Consider the following 26,804-nt stretch of genomic DNA (forward strand, 5'->3'; position numbering starts at 1 on the left):
GATCACTATATGTTATTAAATCCATATATATTTATAATTGTACTATCCTTATAAAGGACTGACCCTTTTATCATTATAAAATGTCTCTTTTTATCTCTAGTAATACTTTTTTTTTTCAATTTCTTATTTCAGATGAATTTATTACTTTTTCCAAACCACAGATGAGGATGAATTTTGATAGGGAAAAAGGTGGGGCAGGGAAGACAGGGTCAGAGAACAGAACTAGAATCATCATCTAGAAAGCTATAAAACAATACTGATGCCCAATCTCCACCCTAGACAATTGAATAGTAATAGTTCTAAAAGTTCCCAGAAAATTCCATTATTCAACCAGGGTTGAGAAGCACTAGTTTGCATGCTTCCAGCCAGTTTTGCTTCATTAGTGGTTGGGGAGAGGGAGTGGATCCTGGGATCCTGACAGAGCTGCAAAAGGGGAGATGCCATGAGGGTCTCCTGCAGAGGCATGAGTCGGCAGTGGCTGCCACAGGGATGGGGGAGGTGGCAGCAGCAGTCCCAGGAGTTACATCTCGGCATAAGTCCTCTTGGAAGTCTCCTAGTAACACTTTAAAAGTCTATTTTGTCTATTAATTTAGCCATTTCAGCTTTCCTGTGGTTGTTGTTTGTATAATATCTCTGGTTTTCTATATTTTTATTTTCCTTCTATTTGTATCTCTCTCTGTGAGGGAGTATCTTGAATCTCTGTGTGTGTGTGTCTCCTGTAAGATTCCATAAGTGGCTCAGTGGTAAAGAATCCACCTGCCAATGCAGGATACACGGAATTGATCCCTGATCTGGGATGATCAGACATGTTGCAAAGCCACTGAACCTGTGTGCGGGGAGCTGCCCGTGAGAACGGGGTCCTTTGTCCGAAGGGCACAGCTCTGGGAGCTGCCTCAGTCCTTGAGGGTTTGCTTGCAAACATAGCTCTCTGTCCCGCCACCCCAGAGATTAGGCGCTTATTTACTGCAGGCACCTGGAGTTCTGTGCAAACTTCTCACGCACAGAGAAATGTTATCTGGTGTAAGAAATAATAACAGGGAGCCATTCCCATGCTCTCAAGATTTCTTGTGACTGTTTGTAAGATGTATAGGCTAACCAAGAAAAAATGTCAACTGTTTTGTCTCTCTCACGCTTTTCTGTATAAATATGAGATGTTGAATAAAGTTGGTGTCAGACTGTGTCCCTTTGTGGTGACGTGTCTGAACCTCTCGACCCCATCTTTGTAGTCTCTTGCTTTAGTTTCTTTCTTAGCCCCGCCGTGCACGTTCTCGGGACCTGATCGACTTTGCCGGCTGGCTCCGGCACCTGTGAGCCACAACTCACATTAAGCCTCTGCTCTAGAGTCTGGGAACTGCAACTACTGAGCCGTCGTGCCTAGAGCCTATCAACAAACAAAGCGTACAGGGTAAAGTAATTAGCCTCCAATTAAAAAAAAAAAAAAGACTTCTCCAGCACCACACACACACAGAAAAAACCAAGCAAAGTGACCACAATAGGAAGTGTAGCCCCTGCTCACCTCAAAGAGAGAAAAGCCTGCACAGCAAACAAGACCCGACACAGCCAAAAATAAATAAATAAATAAAAAATAAATAAATAAAGGAATACAGGAAAGATAGTTTAAAAAAATGCAGCTTGACCATCTTGGCCTTTTGATTGAATTGTAATCCATTCATGTTTTAATGTTAATATAGATATAATTGTATTTACATGTGATATTTTACTTTTGGTTTTCTATATGTCTCATTCCACATCTTTTTGTTCCTCTATTCCTCCTTTACTTTTAAAAATTAATTCCTAATGTAGCATTTTTAATTTCTTTAATGAGTTTTACATTATATTCCTTATTACCTTAGTTGTTGCTCTGGGGCTTACTATCTTATATCCTAACTTATCATAATCAGCTTCAGGTGTATGCTAAATGAATTCCAGAGTGATATAGAGATACTACTTCAAGACAGCTCTCTTCCTTCCCCTCTCTTTTTGTGATAAAGTGGTTAAATCTATATTACATCTATGAATGATACAATTCCCAACACACTGTTATAATTATTACTTTGTATAATTATGACTTTTAAAGAAGTATGTAAAGCAATTATGTATTTATAGCTTTTGTTATAATGACCTTCCTACTTATTGTTGGCATTCGCCATTTGTTTCTATGGTTTTGAACTATCATGTCATTTTCTTAGCCCAATACAGATTTGCTCCCATCTACTTCTTTTTTGCTGTTATTGGCAAGTGTATTACATTTTTATATATATTGCATGCCCCATAATAGTTTATGTACACATTGTTTTATATATTCGGTTTTAAAATAAGTTCATGGAAATTAGAAAATATGCATTTACAGAATGTTTTAATAACACGTTTACCTTTACCAGTGCTTTTGTTTTTCATTTGGATTTGGATTACCATGAAGTGTTACATGTTTTTAGCCTGAAGAATTTCATTTAGTGTTTCTTGTAAGTTGCATCTGCTGTAAACAAATTCTTTCCACTTTAATTTTTCATAGAATATGTTTATTTCATATTCATTTTGATGATACCTTTAATGTAGGTAGTTTAGTGGTTGGCTTTTTTTCCCCTTTGAGTATTTAAATACTTATTCTGATGTCTTCTGATCTCCACTGTTTCACATGTGAAGTCACTCATAGTTCTTACTGAGGTTCCCTTGTAAGGGATGATGAGTTATTTCTCTCTTGATGTTTTCCACATTTTCTCCTTCTGTTTGGGTTTTGGTATTTTTATTATTATGTGTTTGTTTATGCCTATCCTACATGGCCTTTATTGAGTTCTCTTCAGAGCTCATGATACACAGAGATTGTTCAGTAAATAACCAGTAAAATATACACAAACATCGGTCATGTTTATATATTGACTTTCTTATTATCTCTACTAATTCTGTGCCACAACTCATTGTACCCCTCTGTACATGGTGGCACTGAGATATTACAATAAATATCTTGCCCTTCATAACACATGTAGTTAAGCTAAATGCAGGTCTAGTACCAAGCCTTCTTAACTCCTACTATCACTGTTTCCTACTGTATCATACTGACAACATCCCAGATTACCCTCTAGAGTGAAAGGGTTGGGAAAGCTATATTGTCCAGTGTTGTTTGAAGAGAAGATGTCCTGATTACTGGGTTCAATTATCACGTGTATCTGGTTTTCCCACCAAGTTACATTTTCCAACTTGGCCTCCCAAAATTCTCAAGTTATTCATCATTTCTCACTTTTCTCCAGAATCCGAAGAGAAAGAAGGAAAGTATTTACAGAAGGCCCCACGGACATACAAGTCCTTATTTTCTATGACATTTTACTGATGTATAGGTTTGTGTTCCATTTTTACTCCCCAAAGTATCCGTATCATTTTAAACCATTAAAACAAAACAAAAAAGTGAAAATCCCAAATAAAATAAATTGCTGCCCTTACAAAAAGCATGAGACAAAAAGGACAAAATGAAGTCCATTTGCACCGCAGACAATGGTTTGATGTGCCATGTGAGGATTCCATGGCCCCTCCTAACATGACAGATAAAATTTAAGATCATACAGAATCCTATTCCTATGCTTTGGTAGTGTGTCCTAGACTATATGCTGGATTCAAACAATTCTAGTATTAGTTTGCCATTCTATTAATGCTGGATACTAATGGAAGAATACTCATGTTATGATATCTTGTAAAACCTGGCTAATGATTATGACAAATAGTTATCACACTAATACTTAAGCTTGTTCAGTAGATTTCTATTCTATGCAGTGGAAAGTTCCATCATGTTTATCTTATTCACTGTTATATGTATTGGACATGCCCCAGTACCTAGTGAGCACTGTGTGTGAGTTTATTAAGATAATGAATGGGTAGCACTTATTCTTTTAAATTATCATGTAATAGCATATGTATTTTGGAGAAGACAATGGCAACCCACTCCAGTACTTTTGCCTGGAAAATCCCATGGATGGAGGAGTCTGGTGGGGTCACGAAGAGCTGGGTACGACTGAGTAACTTCACTTTCACTTTTCACTTTCATGCATTGGAGAAGGAAATGGCAATCCACTCCAGTGTTCTTGCTTGGAGAATCCCAAGGATGGGGAAGCCTGGTGGGCTGCCATCTATGGGGTCGCACAGAGTCGGACACGACTGAACCGACTTAGCAGCAGCAGCACCAGCATATGTATTTAGATGAAACAGAAACATGAGTGAAACATGGGATACAAAACAACAACATACACTAATTTAAATATATATTCTCGTTAAAGTTGAAGATATATCAAGCCAAATCTGAATGAACTCCAACCACTTTTTAAAGCTCCTTTTAAATCAGTTTGTAATGACTGGGATTGCAAACAAAAAATTAAGCACTTTAAATCTTTCCTAAATGTAAAACTTTAGTATAGCACAGACACAACATAAAATTTTATTTAAAACACATGCACACAAACACACACGCATACACCAGTTTATCAAATTTACTGCATCGTCAGGAACAGCAAGAACAAAACAAATAATATAATTAAAGGAGGGGTACAGAACTTAAATATATACTCAAAACTATGTTTTTTCCAGTAGCCATGTACAGATGTGAGAATTGGACCATAAAGAAGGCTGAGAGCTGAAGAACTGATGCTTTTGAACTGTGGTGCTAGAGAAGACTCTTGAGAGTCCCTTGGTCTGCAAGGAGATGAAACCAGTTAATCCTAAAGGAAATCAACCCTGAATATTAATTGGAAAGACTGATGCTGAAGCTGAAGCTCCAGTACTTTGGTCACTTGATGTGAAGAGTTGACTCATTGGAAAAGACCTTGATGTTTAGAAAGATTGAAGACAAAAGGAGAAGAGGTGGTAGAGGATGAGTTGGTTAGATAGCATCACCAACTCTTAAGACATGAATTTTAGTAAATTCTGGGAGATAGTAAAGCACAGGGAAGCCTGGCATGCTGCAGTCCATGGGGTCACAAAATGTTGGACATGACTTAACGGCTCAACAAAAATAACCGTAACAATGGATTATATCTCTTCCTAATATTTGTGTTTTAATGAATCAGAGGGATAGTAATTATGAGATGCACAAACCCCTTGAAGATTTCTTGGAATTACTTACATACAAAGTAAAATATTAAATTTATAGTAAGGGAAATTGAGAAAGGAAAGATTGGGGCACATTACTAATCATAAATCAGTTCAGTGCTGGCGTGATTTTTACTAATTCAGTAAATGTTTTTCATAGGATAGAAATTTAGATTACAAGCTGAAACAAAATAATTAAAACTATGGATATATATGTGTATGCTGCTGCTGCTGCCAAGTCGATTCAGTCGTGTCCGACTCTGTGCGACCCCATAGCAGGAAGCCCACCAGGCTCCCCTGTCCCTGGGATTCTCCAGGCAAGAACACTGGAGTGGGTTACCATTTCTTTCTCCAATGCATGAAAGTGAAAAGTGAAAGTGAAGTCGCTCAGTCATGTCCGACTCTTAGCGACCCCATGGACTGGAGCCTACCAGGCTGCTCCGTCCACGAGATTTTCCAGGCAAGAGTACTGGAGTGGGGTGCCATTGCCTTCTCCGATATATGTGTATATATGTATATATATTCAGAATTCATACACTCAACTGTTTAACATGTGACACAATCATTGTGTTTTGCACAATCCACAGTTTTGCACGGATAATAATGATGGTGATTTTGAGATATTAAAACATTTTTGAAAGTGTTAGTCGCTCAGTTGTGTCCAGCTCTTTGTGACCCCATGAACTGTAGGGGTCTGTAAATACTAGGATATAGTTAGAATCGTCACCTATGGTTCAGGAAATCAAAATATTTATATGCTACAATATGCTTCATCAATATGTAGGAACAAAATACTGACTGTTGCAAGAGCAGAGATCAGTCTCAAAAATGCTGTGTTCAGTGAAAGAAGCCAGACAAAAAAGGAACATACAGACTGAAAGTGAAGGGCTGGAAAAAGATTTTCCATGCAAATAGGGACCAAAGAAAGCAGGAGTAGCAATACTCATATCAGATAAAATACACTTTAAAACAAAGGCTGTGAAAAGAGACAAAGAAGGTCACTACATAATGATCAAAGGATCAATCCAAGAAGAAGATACAACAATTATAAATATATATGCACCCAACACGGGAGCACCACAGTATGTAAGACAAATGCTAACAAGTATGAAAGGAGAAATTAACAATAACACAATAATAGTGGGAGACTTTAATACCCCACTCACACCTATGGATAGATCAACTAAACAGAAAATTAACAAGGAAACACAAACTTTAAGTGATACAATAGACCAGTTAGACCTAATTGATATCTATAGGACATTTCATCCCAAAACAATGAATTTCACCTTTTTCTCAAGCGCACATGGAACCTTCTCCAGGATAGATCACATCCTGGGCCATAAAGCTAGCCTTGGTAAATTCAAAAAAATAGAAATCATTCCAAGCATCTTTTCTGACCACAATGCAGTAAGATTAGATCTCAATTACAGGAGAAAAACTATTAAAAATTCCAACATATGGAGGCTGAACAACACGCTGCTGAATAACCAACAAATCACAGAAGAAATCAAAAAAGAAATCAAAATTTGCATAGAAATGAATGAAAATGAAAACACAACAACCCAAAACCTGTGGGACACGGTAAAAGCAGTCCTAAGGGGAAAGTTCATAGCAATACAGGCACACCTCAAGAAACAAGAAAAAAGTCAAATAAATAACCTAACTCTACACCTAAAGCAACTAGAAAAGGAAGAAATGAAGAACCCCAGGGTTAGTAGAAGGAAAGAAATCTTAAAAATTAGAGCAGAAATAAATGCAAAAGAAACAAAAGAGGCCATAGCAAAAATCAACAAAGCCAAAAGCTGGTTCTTTGAAAGGATAAATAAAATTGACAAACCATTAGCCAGACTCATCAAGAAACAAAGGGGGAAAAATCAAATCAATAAAATTAGAAATGAAAATGGAGAGATCACAACAGACAACACAGAAATACAAAGGATCATAAGAGACTATTATCAACAATTATATGCCAATAAAATGGACAACGAGGAAGAAATGGACAAATTCTTAGAAAAGTACAACTTTCCAAAACTCGACCAGGAAGAAATAGAAAACCTTAACAGACCCATCACAAGCACGGAAATTGAAACTGTAATCAAAAATCTTCCAGCAAACAAAAGCCCAGGTCCAGACGGCTTCACAGCTGATTTCTACCAAAAATTTAGAGAAGAGCTAACACCTATCCTGCTCAAACTCTTCCAGAAAATTACAGAGGAAGGTAAACTTCCAAACTCATTCTATGAGGCCACCATCACCCTAATACCAAAACCTGACAAAGATCCCACAAAAAAAGAAAACTACAGGCCAATATCACTGATGAACATAGATGCAAAAATCCTAAACAAAATTCTAGCAATCAGAATCCAACAACACATTAAAAAGATCATACACCATGACCAAGTGGGCTTTATCCCAGGGATGCAAGGATTCTTCAATATCCGCAAATCAATCAATGTAATACACCACATTAACAAATTGAAAAACAAAAACCATATGATTATCTCAATAGATGCAGAGAAAGCCTTTGACAAAATTCAACACCCATTTATGATAAAAACTCTCCAGAAAGCAGGAATAGAAGGAACATACCTCAACATAATAAAAGCTATATATGACAAACCCACAGCAAACATTATCCTCAATGGTGAAAAATTGAAAGCATTTTCTCTAAAGTCAGGAACAAGACAAGGGTGCCCACTTTCACCATTACTATTCAACATAGTTTTGGAAGTTTTGGCCACAGCAATCAGAGCAGAAAAAGAAATAAAAGGAATCCAAATTGGAAAAGAAGAAGTAAAACTCTCACTATTTGCAGATGACATGATCCTCTACATAGAAAACCCTAAAGACTCCACCAGAAAATTACTAGAACTAATCAATGATTCTAGTAAAGTTGCAGGATATAAAATCAACACACAGAAATCCCTTGCATTCCTATACACTAATAATGAGAAAACAGAAAGAGAAATTAAGGAAACAATTCCATTCACCATTGCAACGAAAAGAATAAAATACTTAGGAATATATCTACCTAAAGAAACTAAAGACCTATATATAGAAAACTATAAAACACTGGTGAAAGAAATCAAAGAGGACACCAATAGATGGAGAAATATACCATGTTCATGGATTGGAAGAATCAATATAGTGAAAATGAGTATACTACCCAGAGCAATTTATAGATTCAATGCAATCCCTATCAAGCTACCAACAGTATTCTTCACAGAGCTAGAACAAATTATTTCACAATTTGTATGGAAATACAAAAAACCTCGAATAGCCAAAGCAATATTGAGAAAGAAAAATGGAACTGGAGGAATCAACCTACCTGACTTCAGGCTCTACTACAAAGCCACAGTTATCAAGACAGTATGGTACTGGCACAAAGACAGAAATATAGATCAATGGAACAAAATAGAAAGCCCAGAGATAAATCCACGCACATATGGACACCTTATCTTTGACAAAGGAGGCAAGAATATACAATGGATTAAAGACAATCTCTTTAACAATTGGTGCTGGGAAATCTGGTCAACCACGTGTAAAAGAATGAAACTAGAACACTTTCTAACCCCATATACAAAAATAAACTCAAAATGGATTAAAGATCTCAACGTAAGACCAGAAACTATAAAACTCCTAGAGGAGAACATAGGCAAAACACTCTCCGACATACATCACAGCAGGATCCTCTATGATCCACCTCCCAGAATATTGGAAATAAAAGTAAAAATAAACAAATGGGACCTAATTAACCTTAAAAGCTTCTGCACATCAAAGGAAACTATAAGCAAGGTGAAAAGACAGCCTTCAGAATGGGAGAAAATAATAGCAAATGAAGCAACCGACAAACAACTAATCTCAAAAATATACAAGCAACTCCTACAGCTCAACTCCAGAAAAATAAATGACCCAATCAAAAAATGGGCCAAAGATCTAAATAGACATTTCTCCAAAGAAGACATACAGATGGCTAACAAACACATGAAAAGATGCTCAACATCACTCATGATCAGAGAAATGCAAATCAAAACCACTATGAGGTACCATTTCACACCAGTCAGAATGGCTTCGATCCAAAAGTCTACAAGCAATAAATGCTGGAGAGGGTGTGGAGAAAAGGGAATTCTCTTACACTGTTGGTGGGAATGCAAACTAGTACAGCCACTATGGAGAACAGTGTGGAGATTCCTTAAAAAACTGGAAATAGAACTGCCTTATGATCCAGCAGTCCCACTGCTGGGCATACACACTGAGGAAACCAGAAGGGAAAGAGACACGTGTACCCCAATGTTCATCGCAGCACTGTTTATAATAGCCAGGACATGGAAGCAACCTAGATGTCCATCAGCAGATGAATGGATAAGAAAGCTGTGGTACATATACACAATGGAGTATTACTCAGCCATTAAAAAGAATACATTTGAATCAGTTCTAATGAGGTGGATGAAACTGGAGCCTATTATACAGAGTGAAGTAAGCCAGAAGGAAAAACACCAATACAGTATACTAACGCATATATATGGAATTTAGAAAGATGGTAATGATAACCCTGTATACGAGACAGCAAAAGAGACACTGATGTATAGAACAGTCTTATGGACTCTGTGGGAGAGGGAGAGGGTGGGAAGATTTGGGAGAATGGCATTGAAACATGTGAAACGTCATGTATGAAACGAGATGCCAGTCCAGGTTCAATGCACGATACTGGATGCTTGGGGCTGGTGCACTGGGACGACCCAGAGGGATGGTGTGGGGAGGGAGGAGGGAGGAGGGTTCAGGATGGGGAACACATGTATACTAATTAAATAATTTTCTATTAAAGAGAAAAAAAAGATGTCCTATACCATTTAGCTATCATTCTCTTATTACCTCTGTCACCCTTGACTGTAAGCAATCATTAATTTGCTTACTGTATCTATAGATTTCCCTGTTCTGGACATTGTATATCAGGAGAATCACATAAAATGTGTTTTTTGTGTGAGTCTCTTAACTTAGCATAATGTTTTCAAGGTTCATCCATGTAGTAGCAAGTTATGTCCCTCTGCACCTCCCCCTACTTCATATGTGATATGAATGTCTCTAGTTCTCTTGATTTCTGAGGCAACTATATGTTATTAAATGCACATGTACTTACAATTGTTCTGTCTTTATACCAGATTAACCCTTTTATTATTATAAAATATTGCTTTTTATCTCTAGTAACATGTTTTGTTTTAAAGTCTATTTTTTCTACTAATCTAACCACTTCAACTCCCCGTTGTTTCTATTTGCATGATATCTCTTTTTCTACACTCTTATTTTCCTTCTGTTTGTATCTTTTTTTAAAAAGTATTTATTTTTAATTAATTTATTTGGCTGCCCTGGTTCTTAGTTGCAGCATGTAGGATCTAGTTCCCTGACCAGGGATATGAAATCAGACCCCCTGCACTGAGAGCTCAGAGTCTTAGCCACTGGACCACCTGGGAAGTCCCCTGTTTTTGTCTTTGAATCTAAAATGTGTCTCCTATAGACAGAATGCATTTGGATCATTTTTATGGTCCAGTTCAATGATCTCTGCCTTTTGATTGAATTTTAATCCATTCACATTTTAATGTTAATATAGATATAATTGGATTTACATGTGATATTTTACTTTTTGCTTTCTATATGTGTCATTCCATGTCTTTTATTGTTCTTTTATTTCTCCTTTACATTTAAAAATTAATTTATAATTAATATTTTTTAGCATTTTTAGTTTCTTTAATGAGTTTTTCACTATATTGTTTGAATTATTACCTTAATAGTTGCTCTAGGGTTTACCATCTTATATCTTAACTTATCACAATAAGCTTCAGACATATACTAAATTAATTCCAGAGTGATAGAGAGACACTAATCCTATATAGCTCTCTGCCTTCTGCCCTCTCCTTGTGGTATTATTGTTAGACATATTATACCTATGAATGCTACAATTTCAACAATGCATTGTTGTAATTATTGCTTTGTGTAATTTTATGTCTTTTAAAGAAGCTGGGTGAAGTATGTAAAGCAACTATGTATTTATAGCTTTTGTTATAATCTTGTTACTTTTAGTTTTCTCCATTTGTTTCTGTGGTTTTGAATTATCATGTCATTTTCTTTGCTCAATACAGATTTGCTCCCATCTACCTCTTTTTCGCTATTATTGGCAAGTATATTACATTTTTATGAATATTTCATAAAAATATTTTATAATATTTTTAATAATATTTTATAATACTCTGTAATACTTTATATGCATATTGTTTTATATATTGGTATTAAAATAAGTTCATTGAAATTAGAAAATATGAATTTATACTGTCTTTTTAAATAGCATAGTTACCTTTACTAATGGTGTTTGTCTTTCATTTGTATTTGGATTACCATCTAGAGTTAAGTGCTTTTAGCTTGAAGGACTTCATTTAGTAGTTCTTATAAGGTACATCTGCTAGGAACAAATGTTTTCCACTTTAATTTTTCATAGAATGTCTTTATTTCATGTTTCATATTCACTTGGATGATTTCTTTAATGTCAGTAGTATCCTGGTTGGCTTTTTGTCCTTTGAGTGCTTATTTATCCTGGTGCCTTCTGAGATCCACTGTTCCATATGAAAAGTCGGTCAAAGTTCTCACTAAAGTTCGCTTGTAAAGGATGAGTCATTTTTTTCTGAATGCTTTCCACATTTTCTCCTTCTGTTTGGTATTTGGTATTTTTGTTATTCTGTGTTTATTTATGCCTATACTGCTGCTGCTGCTGCTGCTAAGTTGCTTCAGTCGTGTCCGACTCTGTTCGACCCCATAGACGGCAGCCCATCAGGCTCCCCCGTCCCTGGAATTCTCCAGGCAAGAACACTGGAGTGGGTTGCCATTTCCTTCTCCAATGCATGAAAGTGAAAAGTGAAAGTGAAGCCGCTCAGTCGTGTCCGACTCTTAGCGACCACATGGACTGCAGCCTACCAGGCTCCTCCATCCATGGGATTTTCCAGGCAAGAGTACTGGAGTAGGGTGCCATTGCCTTCTCTGTATGCCTATACTACGTGGCCTTTATTGAGCTCTCTTCAGAGCTCATGATACATAGTGTTCAATATATAGCTGGTATAATATAGAGGGACATTGGTCATGTTTATATATTGACTTTCTCATTATCTCCACTAGTTCTGTGCCACAACCCATTGTACCCCTCTGTACATGGTGGCACTAAGATATAGCAATAAGCATCTTGCCCTTCATTACACACGTAGTTAGGGTAAATATAGTTCTAGTCTCAAATCCTCTTAACTCCTACTATCACTGTTTCCTACTGTATCATACTGACAACATCCCAGATTACACTTTAGTGTGAAAGGGTTGGGAAAGCCATATTGTCCAGAGTTGTTTGAAGAGAAGATGTCCTAATTACTGGGTTCAGTTACCATGCGTATCTGGTTCTCCCACCAAGTTACATTTTCCAACTTGGCCTCCCAAAATACTCAAGTTGTTCACCATTTCTCATTTTTCTCCAGAATCCAGAGAAAGAAGAATATTTACAGGTGATCCCACGGACACATCAGTCCTTATTTTCTATGACATTTTACTGATGCGTAGGTTTGTGTTCCATTTTTACTCCCCAAAGTATCCATACCATTTGAAACCATTAAAATAAAACAAAAAGTGAAAACCCTAAATCAAATAAATTGGTGCCCTTACAAAAAGCATGAGACAAAAAGGACAAAATGAAGTCCATGTACACCACAGACAATGGTTTGATGTGCAATGTGAGGATTCCATGGCCCCTCCTAACATGATAGATAAAACCTAAGATAATACAGAATCCTATTCCTGTGCTTTGGGAGTGTGTCCTAGACTATATGCTGGATTCAAACAATTCTAGTATTAGTTTGCCATTCTATTAATGCTGGATACTGATGGAAGAACCCTCATGCTATAATATCTAGTAAACCCCATATTGTGATTATGACAAATAGTTATCACCACTAATACTTAAACTTGTTCATTTTATTTCTTTTCTGTGCAAGACATATTTCCATCATGTTTGTCTTATTCACTGTTGTACCCATAGGACATTGCCCAGTGACCTAGTAAGCATGGCGTGTGAATTTGTTGAATGAATGATGGGTATCATTTAGCCTTTCAAATTATGATGTTATTGCAAATTTATTGATATGAAAACAGAAACATGAGTGAAACAAGTGGGATACAGAACAACCATATAACTTATTTAGATATATATTTTCATTAAAGTTGAAATACATATTCTCATTAAAGATGAAGAAAGCCAAATATGAATGAACTCCAACCACTTTTCTCAGCTTCTCTGAAATCAGTGTTGTAATGACAGGCATTGCAAAAATATTAAAACATCTTAAAACTTCCATGTATCTAAAACTTTAGTATAGCACACAACATAAATCTTTTCTTAAAACACATGGGCACACACATACACATGCACACAGCAGTTCTTAAAATCTTATTCCAGCATCCTCAACAAGAACAACAACAAAACAAATAACTTGATTAAAAGGGGGGAAAAGGACTTAAATAGACATCCGTAAAGAAGACATCCAATTGATCATCAAGCATATGAAAAGATGCTTAACATCAGTAATTGTTCAGTTCAGTTCCGTTCAGTCCAGTCCTGAAGTCGTGTCCGACTCTTTGCGACCCCATGAATTGCAGCACACCAGGCCTCCCTGTCCATCACCAACTCCCAGAGTTCACTCAAACTCATGTCCATCGAGTTGGTGATGCCATCCAGCCATCACATCCTCTGTCGTCCCCTTCTCCTCCTGCCCCCAATCCCTTCCAGCATCAGAGTCTTTTCCAATGAGTCAACTCTTCACATGAGGTGGCCAAAGTATTGGAGCTTCAGCTTTAGCAACAGTCCTTCCAATGAACACCCAGGACTGATCTCCTTTAGAATATACTGGTTGGATCTCCTTGCAGTCCAACACACTCTCAAGAGTCTTCTCCAACACCACAGTTCAAAAGCATCAATTCTTCGGCGCTCAGCTTTCTTCATAGTCTAACTCTCACATTCATACATGACCACAGGAAAAACTATAGCCTTGACTAGACGGACCTTTGTTGGCAAAGTAATGTCTCTGCTTTTGAGTATGCTATCTAGATTGGTCATAACTTTCCTTCCAAGGAGTAAGTGTCTTTTAATTTCATGGCTGCAGTCATCATCTGCAGTGATTTTGGAGCCCAAAGAAATAAAGTCTGACACTGTTTCCACTGTTTCCCCATCTCTTTCCCATGAAGTGATGGGACCAGATGCCATGATCTTCATTTTCTGAATGTTGAGCTTTAAGCCAACTCTTTCATTCTCCTGATTCACTTTCATCAAGAGGCTTTTTTTCCCTCTTCACTTTCTGCCATAATGATGGTGTCATCTGATTATCTGAGGATATTGATATTTCTCCTGGCACTCTAGATTCCAGCTTGTGCTTCTTCCAGCCCAGTGTTTCTCATGATCTACTGTGGATATAAGTTAAATAAGCAGGGTGACAATATACAGCCTTGATGTACTCCTTTTCCTATTTGGAACCAGTCTGTTGTTCCCTGTCCAGTTCTAACTGTTGCTTCCTGACCTGCATATAGGTTTATCAAGAGGCAGGTCAGGTGGTCTGGTATTCCCATCTCTTTCAGAATTTCCCACAGTTTATTGTAATTGTTAGGGAGATACAAATCAAATTCACATTGAGATATCACCTACACCCATTAGAATAGCTCTTATTGGGGAAAAAAGCAAAATAGAAAAGAGATGTGGAAAACTTGGAACCATTGTGCACCATTGGTAGGAACTGCAAAATGGTACATTCTCTATGGAAAGTAGTATGGTTATTTCTCAGTAAATTTGGAAATAAAATTACCCTATGATTCACTAATTTTACTTCTGAGTATACATCCAAGAGTCCTGAATATTCATACTGATACTATGTTCATGGAAGAATTATTCACAATAGGTAGGGGGTGGAAGCTATTTGTGCCCATTAATGACAAACACATAATCAAAATGTGGAACATACATACATATTAAAAATAAGTAAATGCTTTTACATAATTATATTTTAGTCTAAGATTAATGAAGTAGAGACAGTGAGGATAAGAAGGAAGGAGGGGAAAGTCTCCAGTCTAATTGCCCCCCTGTTCTACAGACAACCCACATGGGGAGAAGGTCTCAAAGGCACACTCAAAGGCACACTTCAGGGAACAAAGGCCACTCCTTTTCCCAAGGAACACAGGCACTGTTGATCTGGATTTTCAGGTCTGAGTGACTTAATCAAAGAGGTGCACTCAGCTTCTCTGGTTTCAGAGCCTGGCCTTCTGTTCCAGGCTCTGAAAGAAAGAAAGCAGGAGGGTGGATGTGGAGCCCGGATTCCAGCCCATGTCGACTCTTTCCCTTCCATCTGTAGGTGCCTTCTTTCTGGAATGCTTTCTCCTCATCTGATGGGTTATACATAGGCATGTGAGAGAAGATGGAAATTGGCTCTATTGGAGTTTGGACTAAACACAGACTTAGCTGACTCCATGGGTTTTCTTAAGATATTCCTTAGTTAATGACGCTGAGTCTTAAAAGCCTTCATCGGGATGGCATACATTGTCATATTGCAGACATAATTTCTGTTGAGAGACTGACTGTGACATTGAGAGAAGACAGTTGTTTTTATTATTGCTAACCACCTGTTGCTTTTTCCTGAATTAAGTATTATCATTTCCATCGTGTTTCACTGTATTTCCACTAGATGGTTCTTAGTTGTCCATTTTTTGAGTTGACGATGCAGAAAGCATTTTTGTGAATCAATGACATCAATAGATGATTCTAAAGTGCTGCAGGTGCAGATCAGCCTAAGTCAAATGCTGTGTGGAGTAAAGGAGCGTTGAAATCAGAATTCAGTACCTTGAGGGAATTTTCTAATGAGGATAGGAATTTGCTGCATTACATTAGGGGTTTTATATATATTAAAGCATTATTCCTCATTAGAATCAAGTTCAGTCGCTCAGTCATGTCTGACTCTGTGACCCAATGGACTGCAGCACGCCAGGCTTCCCTGTCCATCACCAACTCCTGGAGTTTGCTCAAACTCATGTCCATCGAGTTGGTGGTGCCATCCAACCATCTCACCCTCTGTCATCCCCTTCTCCTCTTGCCTTCAATCTTTCCCAGCATCAGAGTCAGTTCTTCATATCATGTGGCCAAAGTAGAATCATATTATTAGATCTTAGAATCATAAGATATTAATAAACTATTAACCCAGATACTGAGGGGATGTGGAGTTTTTTTTTAAATCGTCCAAAATCACTGAGTGGGAATTAGATTGGGCATTTAAATTCAGATAAATCTGAGGCAGGATTTATCTTCTATCCTCTTCTCTATTCTTTCTCTTGTGCTATCCATTATCCTTCAGTGGATACAGATGAAAAATGGCTGAATATCACTCATTAATTAGTAAGGACTGGACTGACTCCCATCTAGAAGTTTTTTTATGTATAATGCCTAGATGTTATTCCTTTTCCATGGGTCCTGTGCAGGTATTAGTGTTTTGGGGAAAGCCCATCTCAGTGATACCGCTGTCTGACCTTCCAGGTGTGACTAGATGTGAAGATGAGGAATCACACTCCAGTGACCGAGTTCCTCCTCATGGGAATCCCTCACACACAGGGGCTGGAACATGCGCTCTTTGTCTTCTTCCTCACCTTCTACCTGCTCACTCTTGTGGGGAACCTGCTCATTCTCCTGGCCACCCTCACTTCCTCCAACCTCCACACCCCCATGTATTTCTTCCTGGGCAACCTGTCAGTGTTTGACATCTTTTTCCCTTCGGTGAGTTCCCCCAAAATGATGCTCTACCTACTGGGGCAAAGCCGGACCATCTCTTACCAGGGCTGCGCCTGCCAGCTCTTCTTTTATCACTTCCTGGGCTGCACGGAGTGTTTCCTGTACACCGTGATGGCCTATGACCGCTTTGCCGCCATCTGTCACCCCTTGCGGTACACGGCCATCATGAACCCCAGGGTGTGCGCCATCTTGACTCTGAGCACCTGGATGGGGAGCAGTGTGCATGCATCTGTCCTCACATTTCTTGTGTTTAAGTTACCCTACTGTGGCCCCAAGGAGGTGGGCAATTTCTTCTGTGACATCCCGGTGGTGCTGTCCCTGGCCTGTGCAGACACCTCTCTAGCTCACAGGGTGAGTGTCACCAACGTAGGTGTTGTGGCACTCCTGTGTTTCCTTCTTGTCCTCACTTCTTATACTCGCATCATTATCTCTATATTGAGAATCAGCTCCTCAGAAGGCAGGCACAGAGCCTTCTCCACCTGCAGTGCCCACCTGACTTCCGTCTTGCTCTTCTATGGACCTGTGGTCCTTATTTATCTGCGGCCTGCCTCCAGTTCTTGGTTGGATTCTATGGTTCAAGTGTTGAATAATATCGTTAACCCTTCCCTGAATCCTTTGATATACAGCTTGAGAAACAAGGATGTGAAGTTGGCTCTGAGAAAAGCACTAATCCAGGGAGTACGCACCAGTGGAGTGTAAGTTTTCTGTCAGTACCTGTGCTTATAAATTTGCCTTGTATTTATAGGGGATGACCAGTCTCTTAACATTGGTGTGACTGCTAAACAATTTGAATGGATTTTTTTTTGTGATTAGCATGTATATATTTATATAATTTTTATTGAGCAAAATCGTTTACAGCACTTACCATGGGCCAAGCACTATTCTATGCACTTTATAAGTACTGATATAAGTTATTATGATAATTATCATGTGGAGTAGGTATTATTATCCCAATGTACAGAGGAGGATATTAAGGCACCGGAAGGTTAAGAGACTTTTGCAGTGTCACAGAGATAGAAGTTTGCTGAGCTAGGACTGTGACTGCTAGAGTGTTAGCTTTGTGCTAATAATGCTTCTTCTGTATTGTCAGAAACGTGTGTGTGGGTTTCCTGTCATGTCTGACTCTTTGCGACCCCATGGACCGTAGGCCGTCAGGCTTTTTTATCCATGGAAGTTTCCAGGAAAGAATGCTGGAGTGGGTTGCAATTTCCTACTCCAGGGGACCTTCCCGACCCAGGGATTGATCCCGTGTCTGTTGCATCTCTTGCCTTGGCAGGAGGATTCTTTACCACTGTGGCACCTGGAAAGCTTTGTATTGTCAGAAGTATAGCACAAATGCCCACTTTTCCAGGAACTTGTTTTCAACTTACATGGAGTATTCTCCAATTTTCCAAAAAAAAAAAAAAAAAAAAAACTGTAGTCTATTCAGTTTGTTCCATTCCATTAAATTCCATTACTCTTTTTTCCTATGTTGTGAGGAGTGTTATATACCTGAGTCTGATATAAAGAATTTTGGTTACATTTCAGAAACCAGATGATATCCACATATCTACTAGTGTGTGTTTCATAGATCCTCTAGTTTTAGGGCAGTATTTGCTCTTAACAACAGTAGTTTTAATTCTGTAACAGTGATTGCAGATTTTCTTCCATTAAATCAAAGACAGAGTTTGAGTTCCAAAATTCCTAGCACTTTAGAAATAATAATCTTCTTTTTCCTCATGTAAATAAATAGGTTTGAAGAAAATAGGAAAACTGTAAAAAAGTAAAGTGACTAGAAATTACAAATTAATCCTACCACACAAATTATAATCACCATTAACGTTCTGACATTTTTCCTCTCTCTCTTATTAATGACTAAATTGAAACTAAAATTTCTGATTTCCTGTTTATAGTTATGTAATCTAAATGTACATCATGAATATACATATCTACCTATGCATATTTATACAGTTGTAGTTATATATATATACATATATATATATAATATTTTCTTATTTTAATAGTGTATCAAGTAATTTCAATTGTCACAATTTTTAAAGTAATTTTACTGATATAATTCATGTCCCAAATAGTTCACCCATTTAAAGTGTACAAGTCAATGTTTTTTTTTTTTTTATTATATTCACAGATCTGTGCAACCATCACTATGGCCAATTTTAGAACATTTTTATCATCAGAAAAAGATATCCTATACTTTGTAGCTATCATCTTCTTATTACCCCTCTTACCTTTGGCTGTAAGCAACTTAATCTACTTTCTGTATCTACAGATATGCTTGTTTTTGAGATTTTATATAAACAGAATCATATAATGCTTATTTTTTTGTGACTGTCTTTTCTTTTTTTGAGATATGTTTTTTTTTAATTTATTTATTTTAATTAGAGGCTAATTACTTTACAATATTGTATTGGTTTTGCCATACATCAACATGACTGTCTTCTTAACTTAGCATAATGTTTACAAGATTCAAACATATAGTAGTAGGTTCTGTTTTTTTTTTTTTCCACTTCTTATCTTTGTTGTTGTTTAGTTACTAAGTCGTGTTCGACTCTTTTGTGACCCCGTGAAACTGTAGCCTGCGAGGCTCCTCTGTCCATGGGATTTCCTGGGCAAGAATATGGGATTGGGTTGCCATTTCCTCTTCCAGGCCATCTTCCAAACCCAGGGATAGATCCCATGTCTCCTGCATTGGCAGATGGAGTCTTTTTCACTGAACCACGAACTTCTTATGTAGCCTGAATTTCCCTAGGTACTTTGGTTTTCTAAGGTCACTGCTGCTGCTGCTGCTGCTAAGTCACTTCAGTCGTGTCCGACTCTGTGCGACCCCAGAGACGGCAGCTCACCAGGCTCCCCCATCCCTGGGATTCTCCAGGCAAGAACACTGGAGTGGGTTGCCATTTCCTTCTCCAGTGCGTGAAAGTGAAAAGTGAAAGTAAAGTCGCTCAGTCGTGTCTGACTCTTAGCAACCTCATGGACTGCAGCCCACCAGGCTCCTCCATCCATGGGATTTTCCAGGCAAGAGTACTGGAGTGGGGTGCCATTGCCTTCTCCTTCTAAGGTCACTACATGTTATTAAATACATATATGTTTATAATTGTTCTATTTTCATAATAGATCAACCCTTTTATGTTCCCTTGTATCACTAGTAACATTTTTTGTTTTAAAGTCTGTTTTGTCTATTAGTCCTGCCGCTTCAGCTTCCCTAGGGTGGATGTTAGCATGACATCTCTTTTTCTATGCTTTTATTTTCTTTTTATTTATATCTTTCTCTTCTGAACTGTGTCTCCTATAGACAGAATGTATTTGGATCATTTTCAGTTGTGGCCCATGAGCTCAGCTGCTGTACAGCATGTGGAATCTTCCTGGGCCAGGGATCGAACCTGTGTCTCCTGCATTGGCAAGTGGACTCTACAGCTGTGCCACCAGGAAGATCCTGTAACATTTTTTTTGAAAGCTTAGATCTATGGCCAAATAATGTTTCTTCATCTTCCCCCCCAACCCCCACCCAGTGAATACAATTGATATCTCTTTTGTTCTGTCTCTAGAATTTTCCCTCAAACATTTATTTTAGATTTCCCTTTTTCTTCTATGTTGACATGGGTCATATATCCTACATTAACAGTAGATGGATTATCAGTTCTTAAACCACACGGTGGCATGAGAGTTCAACTGTTAACAAACACAGTCGGCATGGAGGTGCCCTCCTACCTCTGCTGCTGTAGTACGAAAAGTACTCTAGGGGAAGAGTAGGGAGCACCTTGACTTTCAGCACAGTGATAGCGACCATTTTAAAGAGAGATATTTCGATTTCAGAAGAATTGTTGTGCCTTTGAGTTATTTTGAAAAACCTTAATTCTGAAAGCTATTGGATATGTCGTTACACACACTGTGTTTATAGAGCACCGCAGTAGGCTGAACTAAGACATGGGAAAATAGCATCGCTTGAAATAGAAAGTATTGAGGATAAACATTTGAGGGGCAGGATTGGATGTCTCCAAAAATGTTCTACAATTTAGTTTGATTTTATGAGGCTTATCACTGATATCAAAAGATATTATGAGGATTTTATCAAAATCTCAGAATAAATATACAGTCTTGGATAGGAGATGAAAAGGAAGTGGATATATAGGGAGATTTTCATGTGACTGTTCATAGTAGTGTTACTCATAAAATTCAAAAGTAGAAACGTCTTGAATGTCTAGTGAAAGGATAAACAAAATATAATGTATTCACACTATGGAATACTATTGGCAAGAAAAAGCCTCCGACAAACTATTTTTACATGATATAGCATGGATGAACCTCAACAGCATTATGCTAAGGGAAAGAAGCCAGGTTCAAAGAACACATGTTGTATCATTCCATTTGTATGAAATGCCTAGAAAAGACAAATTTACAGAGACAAAGACTAAATTAGTGGTTGGCTTCCTGGGGAGGGGAGTGGGAATGGGAATTGATTGCAAATTGGCCCCAGGGAAACTTTTGGGTGATGGATATGATCAAAATTTTGACAATGTTTGCATGACTCTGTAAAACTAAAGTAATAATTCAATTGTGTTTTTAACAAGAGTTGAATTTTATAATATGTAGCCTGTGCCTTGATAAAGCTATTGAACACATGGATAGTGTATCTCTAGTGTCCATGGGAGAGAGAATACCAGCTGACAAAGGCATTTCAGACTGTTTGACAGGCATACTGATATAGTAATGAAAAGTGTGGCAAATTACTGTAGTAGGAGAACCCTTGGTTATAATCGTCTAGTTGACACTGCTTTAACTTTGCAGTCACTAACAGTCTCCTAAGAGAGCATTTTGCTTTGAATGTAAAATTTTACTGTTTGGAAAAGAATGTTAACCTACTAACTCATACATTCTAGTAAATATAGTGTTTTACTTCTCTTTGCAAATTTATATACTCTTACTATGACCAACCTAGATAGCATATTCAAAAGCAGAGACATTACTTTGCCAACAAAGGTCCGTAGAGTCAAGGCTATGGTTTTTCCTGTGGTCATGTATGGATGTGAGAGTTGGACTGTGAAGAAGGCTGAACGCCGAAGAATTGATGCTTTTGAACTGTGGTGTTGGAGAAGACTCTTGAGAGTCCCTTGGACTGCAAGGAGATCCAACCAGTCCATTCTGAAGGAGATCAACCCTGGGTGTTCTTTGGAAGGAATGATGCTAAAGCTGAAGCTCCAGTACTTTGGCCACCTCATGCGAAGAGTTGACTCATTGGAAAAGACTCTGATGGTGGGAGGGATTTGGGGCAGGAGGAGAAGGGGATGACAGAGGATAAGGTGGCTGGATGGCATCATTGACTCAGTGGATGTGAGTCTGAGTGAAGTCCATGAGTTGGTGATGGACAGGGAGGCCTGGCGTGCTGCGATTCGTGGGGTCGCAAAGAGTCGGACACGACTGAGTGACTGAACTGAACTGAACTCATGTGTAAGTCATATGTTCATAAATTTATGAATGTCATATATATATATATATATGTATAAGTGTTTTGAAAGTGAATGTATTGTGAAGCCTAATTTAATCTGTCTGGGTGACAAATGCATTTCACTGTGGATATTTATTGAATAAATTTATGATATGGAAAGTCTAGGAATAACACAATATAAAGAAAAGTACAATTGGGGGCTATTAGATTATCTGTTTCTTTAATGTCTTGTGATTTTGCCAAGAACAGCATTTTTGAAAGTTAAATGAGATAGTACATATAAGGCTCACTGTGGCTTACTTCTTTTCCTAATGTGTGTGTTTTAATGAGTCATAGGGATATTGATTATGAAATACATAAACTCCTTGAAAAATTCTTATTACTTAGGTGCAAAGTAAAATACTCAATTTATAGAAAGGGCAGTTGAAAAAGGAAGAGTAGGGCACATTACTGATTACAAAATATTTCAGAGCTGGTCTGATTTTCACTAATACAGCACTGCTTTTTGCAGTAAAGAAGTTGAGATGACAAGCTGAAACAAAATAATAAAAGCTGTGAATATAATATATATAAATTCAGAATTGATTTTCTGAACTGTTTACTATGTGACAATCCAAAATAATTCAGTTTGGACTGGATTTTGAGATATGCAAAATATTTCTAGTTACACCAATAATCTTTTAGGGATCGGCATGGAGAAGGCAAAGGCAACCCACTCCAGTACTCTTGCCTGGAAAATCCCGTGGACGGAGGAGCCTGGTAGGCTGCAGTCCATGGGGTCACTAGGAGTTGGACACGACTGAGCGACTTCACTTTCACTTTTCACTGTCATGCACTGGAGAAGGAAATGGCAACCCACTCCAGTGTTCTTGCCTGATAATCCCAGGGACGGGGGAGCCTGATGGGCTGCCGTCTATGGGGTCGCACAGAGTCGGACATGACTGAAGCAACTTAGCAGCATCAGGAGCAGGTAACTAGGAAAAAAGTTGGAATCTTACCTTATAGACATAAAAATATCCATATGATAAAATATTGTTCACCAAAATGAAGGAACTTTAAAAATACTGGTACATGCAACAGCAGAGATCAATCTCAAAAACATATTCAGTGAAAGATACCAGACAAAAAGAACACATAATTTGTGAGTATACTTGTAAAACATAATCAAAAAGGGCAAATTCATAGAGACCAAAAATAGATTAATAGTTGCCTAGAGCTTGGGATATTGATGGAAATGACTGGAGATGGACACTTCTTTTTAATATGAAGGAAAAGTTCTAAAATTAGCCCGTGGTGATGGTTGTACATCTCTGTAAGTACATATTCTTTGTAAATATATTCTCATTGAGTTGTAACTTTAGGAGAAGGCAATGGCATCCCACTCCAGTACTCTTGCCTGGAAAGTCCCATGGACAGAGGTGCCTGGTAGGCTGCAGTCCATGGGGTCGCTGAGGGTCAGACACTTTATGGCATAGAAGTTATATCTCAATAAAACTGTTTAAAATATTAAAAAAAGCATTGCTTGTCAAAAAATTTTAAGCTTTTATGATGATTTGATTCATCACCTTCATTTTGAAAACAAAAGGAATGAATAAGAAAATGAGTAGAAATATAAGACTATAATATATTTACTTTTAAAATTAAGACTAAAATTATTTATTCCATTTTGTTAGAAAAGAACATAAGTGTTAAATGCAGACAGACTGACATTCAAATCCAAGTTCTGTGATTGACTTTTGGAGTAAACTTTGATAATTATTTAAAATTTTCCAGCCTTATTTTTATCTTCCAAACAAAAATGATATCTACTCATATGATTGGTGCAAGGATAAAATAAAGGGTCTTTGAAGAGTTTGGCTAAAAAAAAAATAGGATATTCTCAGTAAGAAGTAATTGTGATTTCAAAACCATAGAGACAGAAGACTCTTCTGAATTCCTTAGCATGAAAAAAAGACAATGATGATTAGAATGTTGTAAATACTTAAATCATTGTCACTTTTGTGCATTTTGTATTTTATCAAAGGAATTTTAGCTATAACATTTTAAATAGATCCATGTGCTTGTTTCACTGCTGCTGCTGCTAAGTCGCTTCAGTTGTTTCCGCCTCTGTGTGACCCCATAGACGGCAGCCCACCAGGCTCCTCTGTCCCTGGGATTCTCCAGGCAGGAATACTGGAGTGGGTTGCCATTTCCTTCTCCAATGCACCCATGCATACTAAGTCGCTTCAGTCATGTCCAACTCTGTGCGACCTCATGGACAGCAGCCCACCAGGCTCCTCTGTCCACAGGATTCTCCAGGCAAGAATACTGGAGCGGGTGGCCATTTCCTTCTCTCAATGGCCATTAAAAATAACATGCTCACGTGTGTGCTAAGTCGCTTCAGTCATGTCCATCTCTTTGCTACCCCATGGACTGTGCCTGGCAGGCTCCTCTATCTATGGGGATTCTCCAGGTGAGAACACTGGACTGGGATGCCATTTCCTTCTCCAGGGGATCTTTCCCATCCAGGGACTGAATCTGTGTCTCCTGCAGCTCCTGCATTGCAGGCGGAATCTTTACCATTGAGCTACTGGGGAAGCCCAGCGTGCTCACAGCCCTACCTAATTCTACCTTTGTCTGTTCTGATCCTTTGTCTACACAGCAGTCAGTAGACTGATTCTTATAACATAAATTGAACCTAGTTACAGTAGTTAAGGGCTTCCCAGATGGCACCAGTGGTAAAGAAACTGCTGGCCAATGCAGGAGAGGTAAGAGACATGGGTTCGATTCCGGGGTTGGAAAGATGCCCTGGAAGAGGGCATAGCAACCACTGCAGTATTCTTCCCTGGAAAATACCATGGACAGAGACTTGTGGGCTACAATCCATGGGGTCACAAAGAGTCAGACACGACTGAAGCGACTTGGCATGCACATACCCACCATAGTTAAAGAATGATAATATAAAGACTAGTAGTGATCTTAAAACGAAAATGAAGAACAGAGTTTTTGGAAAAGGATAAGATACTAATTGAAGCAGTTGAGAAAGTGATATTGGGGAACTCTACCACTAATTACAGAAAAAAAGCAGTTTTGTTAACACCAACTGGGATTGTTGCATCATTTCTATAAGTGGTTTCTTTCCTAATCCTCAGCTTTTTTCTTAAACATAGTTCTTCCAAACACAGGACCACTGGGAAATTAAAAAAATCTGAACTCAGTGGATGGCTTTCTGCTAGATAAAAATGCCCAAGTGTTATTGTTAATCTAAGGGATTTGAAAATTGAAAATAAGTACATGCTTTTGGTGCCTCAGATGGTAAAGAATCTCTCTGCAATGTGTGAGACCAGGGTTCGATCCCTGGTTGAGGAAGATCCCCTGGAGAAGTGAATAGCAATGCACTCCAGTATTCTTGCTTAGAGAACCCCATGGACAGAAGAGCCTGAGGGGCTACAGTCCATGGGGTTGCAAAGAGTCAGACATGACTGAGTGACTAACAGTTTTCTCACTTTTTGAGGTAATTACATTTTCATCTAAGAATTAATGAGATAGAGACAGTGGGCAGAAGGAAGGAGCAGAAAGTCTCCACTCTAATTGCTCCCTCTGTAATACAGACATCCCACATGGGGAGTGGGTCCCAAAGGAACACACAAGACATCTATTCTCTCTTCAGGAAATGGATGCCTCTCCTTTTATCAGAGACCAGACTCACTGTTGGCCTGAGAGACTGAATGTGACAAAGAGGTGTCTTCAACTTCTCTGGTTTCAGAGCCTGGCCCTCATGTTCCACAGCATCTAAAGTAAAGGAAACAGGAGGGTGGATGTGGAGCCGGGATTCCAGCCCATGTCCACTCTTTCCCTTCCGCCTGTAGGTGCCTTCTTTCTAGAACACTGTCTTCTCCTCATCTGATGGGCTATACATACCATAGGCAGGTGAGAGAAGATGGGAATTAGGTCTATTTGAGTTTGGACTAATATTGACTTTGCAGATTTCATGGATTTTCTTAAGATATTCCCTAATTAATGATGCTGAACCTTAAAAACCTTCATCGGGATGGCATTTGTTGTCATATTGCAGACATAATTTCTATTGAAAGACTGAATACTACATTGAAATCAGATAGCTGTTTTTAGTATTGCTAAGTGCCTGTTCCTTTTTCTGATTAAGTGTTATCATTTCCATCTTGTCTCAGTGTATTCCTACCAGACAGTTCTTAGTTTTCCATTGTTTCTATTGATGATGCAGAAAACATTTCTGTGAATCCTTTTAATCAATAGGTGATTCCAAACTGCTGTAGGTGCAGGTCAGCCGAAGAGAAACTCCATGTGGAGTAAAATTGCATTAAATCAGAATATTAGCATCTTGAGTGAATTTTTAAACAAGAGTGAGTAAGAGCAGTCATTACATTGGGGACTATATATATATATATATATATATAAGCATTAATTCTCATAAGAACATAAGATATA

The 26,804-nt window shown here is 38.1% G+C and overlaps 1 protein-coding gene across 1 annotated transcript; it reads left to right on the forward strand.

Moving 5' to 3' along the window:
- The first annotated feature begins 16,681 nt into the window (after positions 1 to 16,681).
- On the forward strand, positions 16,682 to 17,614 carry OR10D5C (olfactory receptor family 10 subfamily D member 5C). The gene has a single exon (NM_001390673.1). It carries the CDS (start codon positions 16,682 to 16,684, stop codon positions 17,612 to 17,614), a length of 933 nt encoding a protein of 310 aa, NP_001377602.1.
- Positions 17,615 to 26,804: the final 9,190 nt, after the last annotated feature.

The sequence above is a fragment of the Bos taurus genome, chromosome 29 (assembly GCF_002263795.3).
Source record: "Bos taurus isolate L1 Dominette 01449 registration number 42190680 breed Hereford chromosome 29, ARS-UCD2.0, whole genome shotgun sequence".
Lineage (NCBI taxonomy): Eukaryota > Metazoa > Chordata > Mammalia > Artiodactyla > Bovidae > Bos > Bos taurus.